Source organism: Habropoda laboriosa, unplaced genomic scaffold, assembly GCF_001263275.1.
Source record: "Habropoda laboriosa isolate 0110345459 unplaced genomic scaffold, ASM126327v1 scaffold2, whole genome shotgun sequence".
Lineage (NCBI taxonomy): Eukaryota > Metazoa > Arthropoda > Insecta > Hymenoptera > Apidae > Habropoda > Habropoda laboriosa.
The window spans coordinates 6,705-6,950 of record NW_017100190.1 but is presented as its reverse complement, the minus strand read 5'-3'; the positions used below and the strand labels follow the sequence as shown (position 1 = coordinate 6,950).

Sequence of the window (246 nt, the reverse complement as noted above, 5' to 3'; positions counted from 1 at the left end):
AGTCACGGTACGCTGTACTTCCGGCGAGTCGATCTTTATTACGCTACTATACGCTCACGTTACTCACCTGTCGTTCGTTGACAATGAAGATAATCTAACGACGATCGTAAACAACATTCTGCCACGTTGGAAAAATCTCCATTCGAGTAAACATCTTTGTAGCCTTCCGGGGGACTCAACGTTTCCTGTTGATCCGACGACGATGGTCTCTCTAACAACGGTTGTGGTGTCACCGGTGCTCGTGGT

At 48.0% G+C, this 246-nt stretch overlaps 1 protein-coding gene across 1 annotated transcript in view; it reads right to left on the bottom strand.

Moving 5' to 3' along the window:
* Window positions 1-246, bottom strand: part of LOC108579827 — a 5,485-nt gene that overhangs the window by 4,330 nt on the left and 909 nt on the right. Inside the window, exon 2 of the mRNA XM_017943448.1 lies at window positions 68-238. Coding sequence (XP_017798937.1) covers window positions 68-238 — 171 coding nt within the window. The remainder of the gene's footprint in view (window positions 1-67; window positions 239-246) is intronic.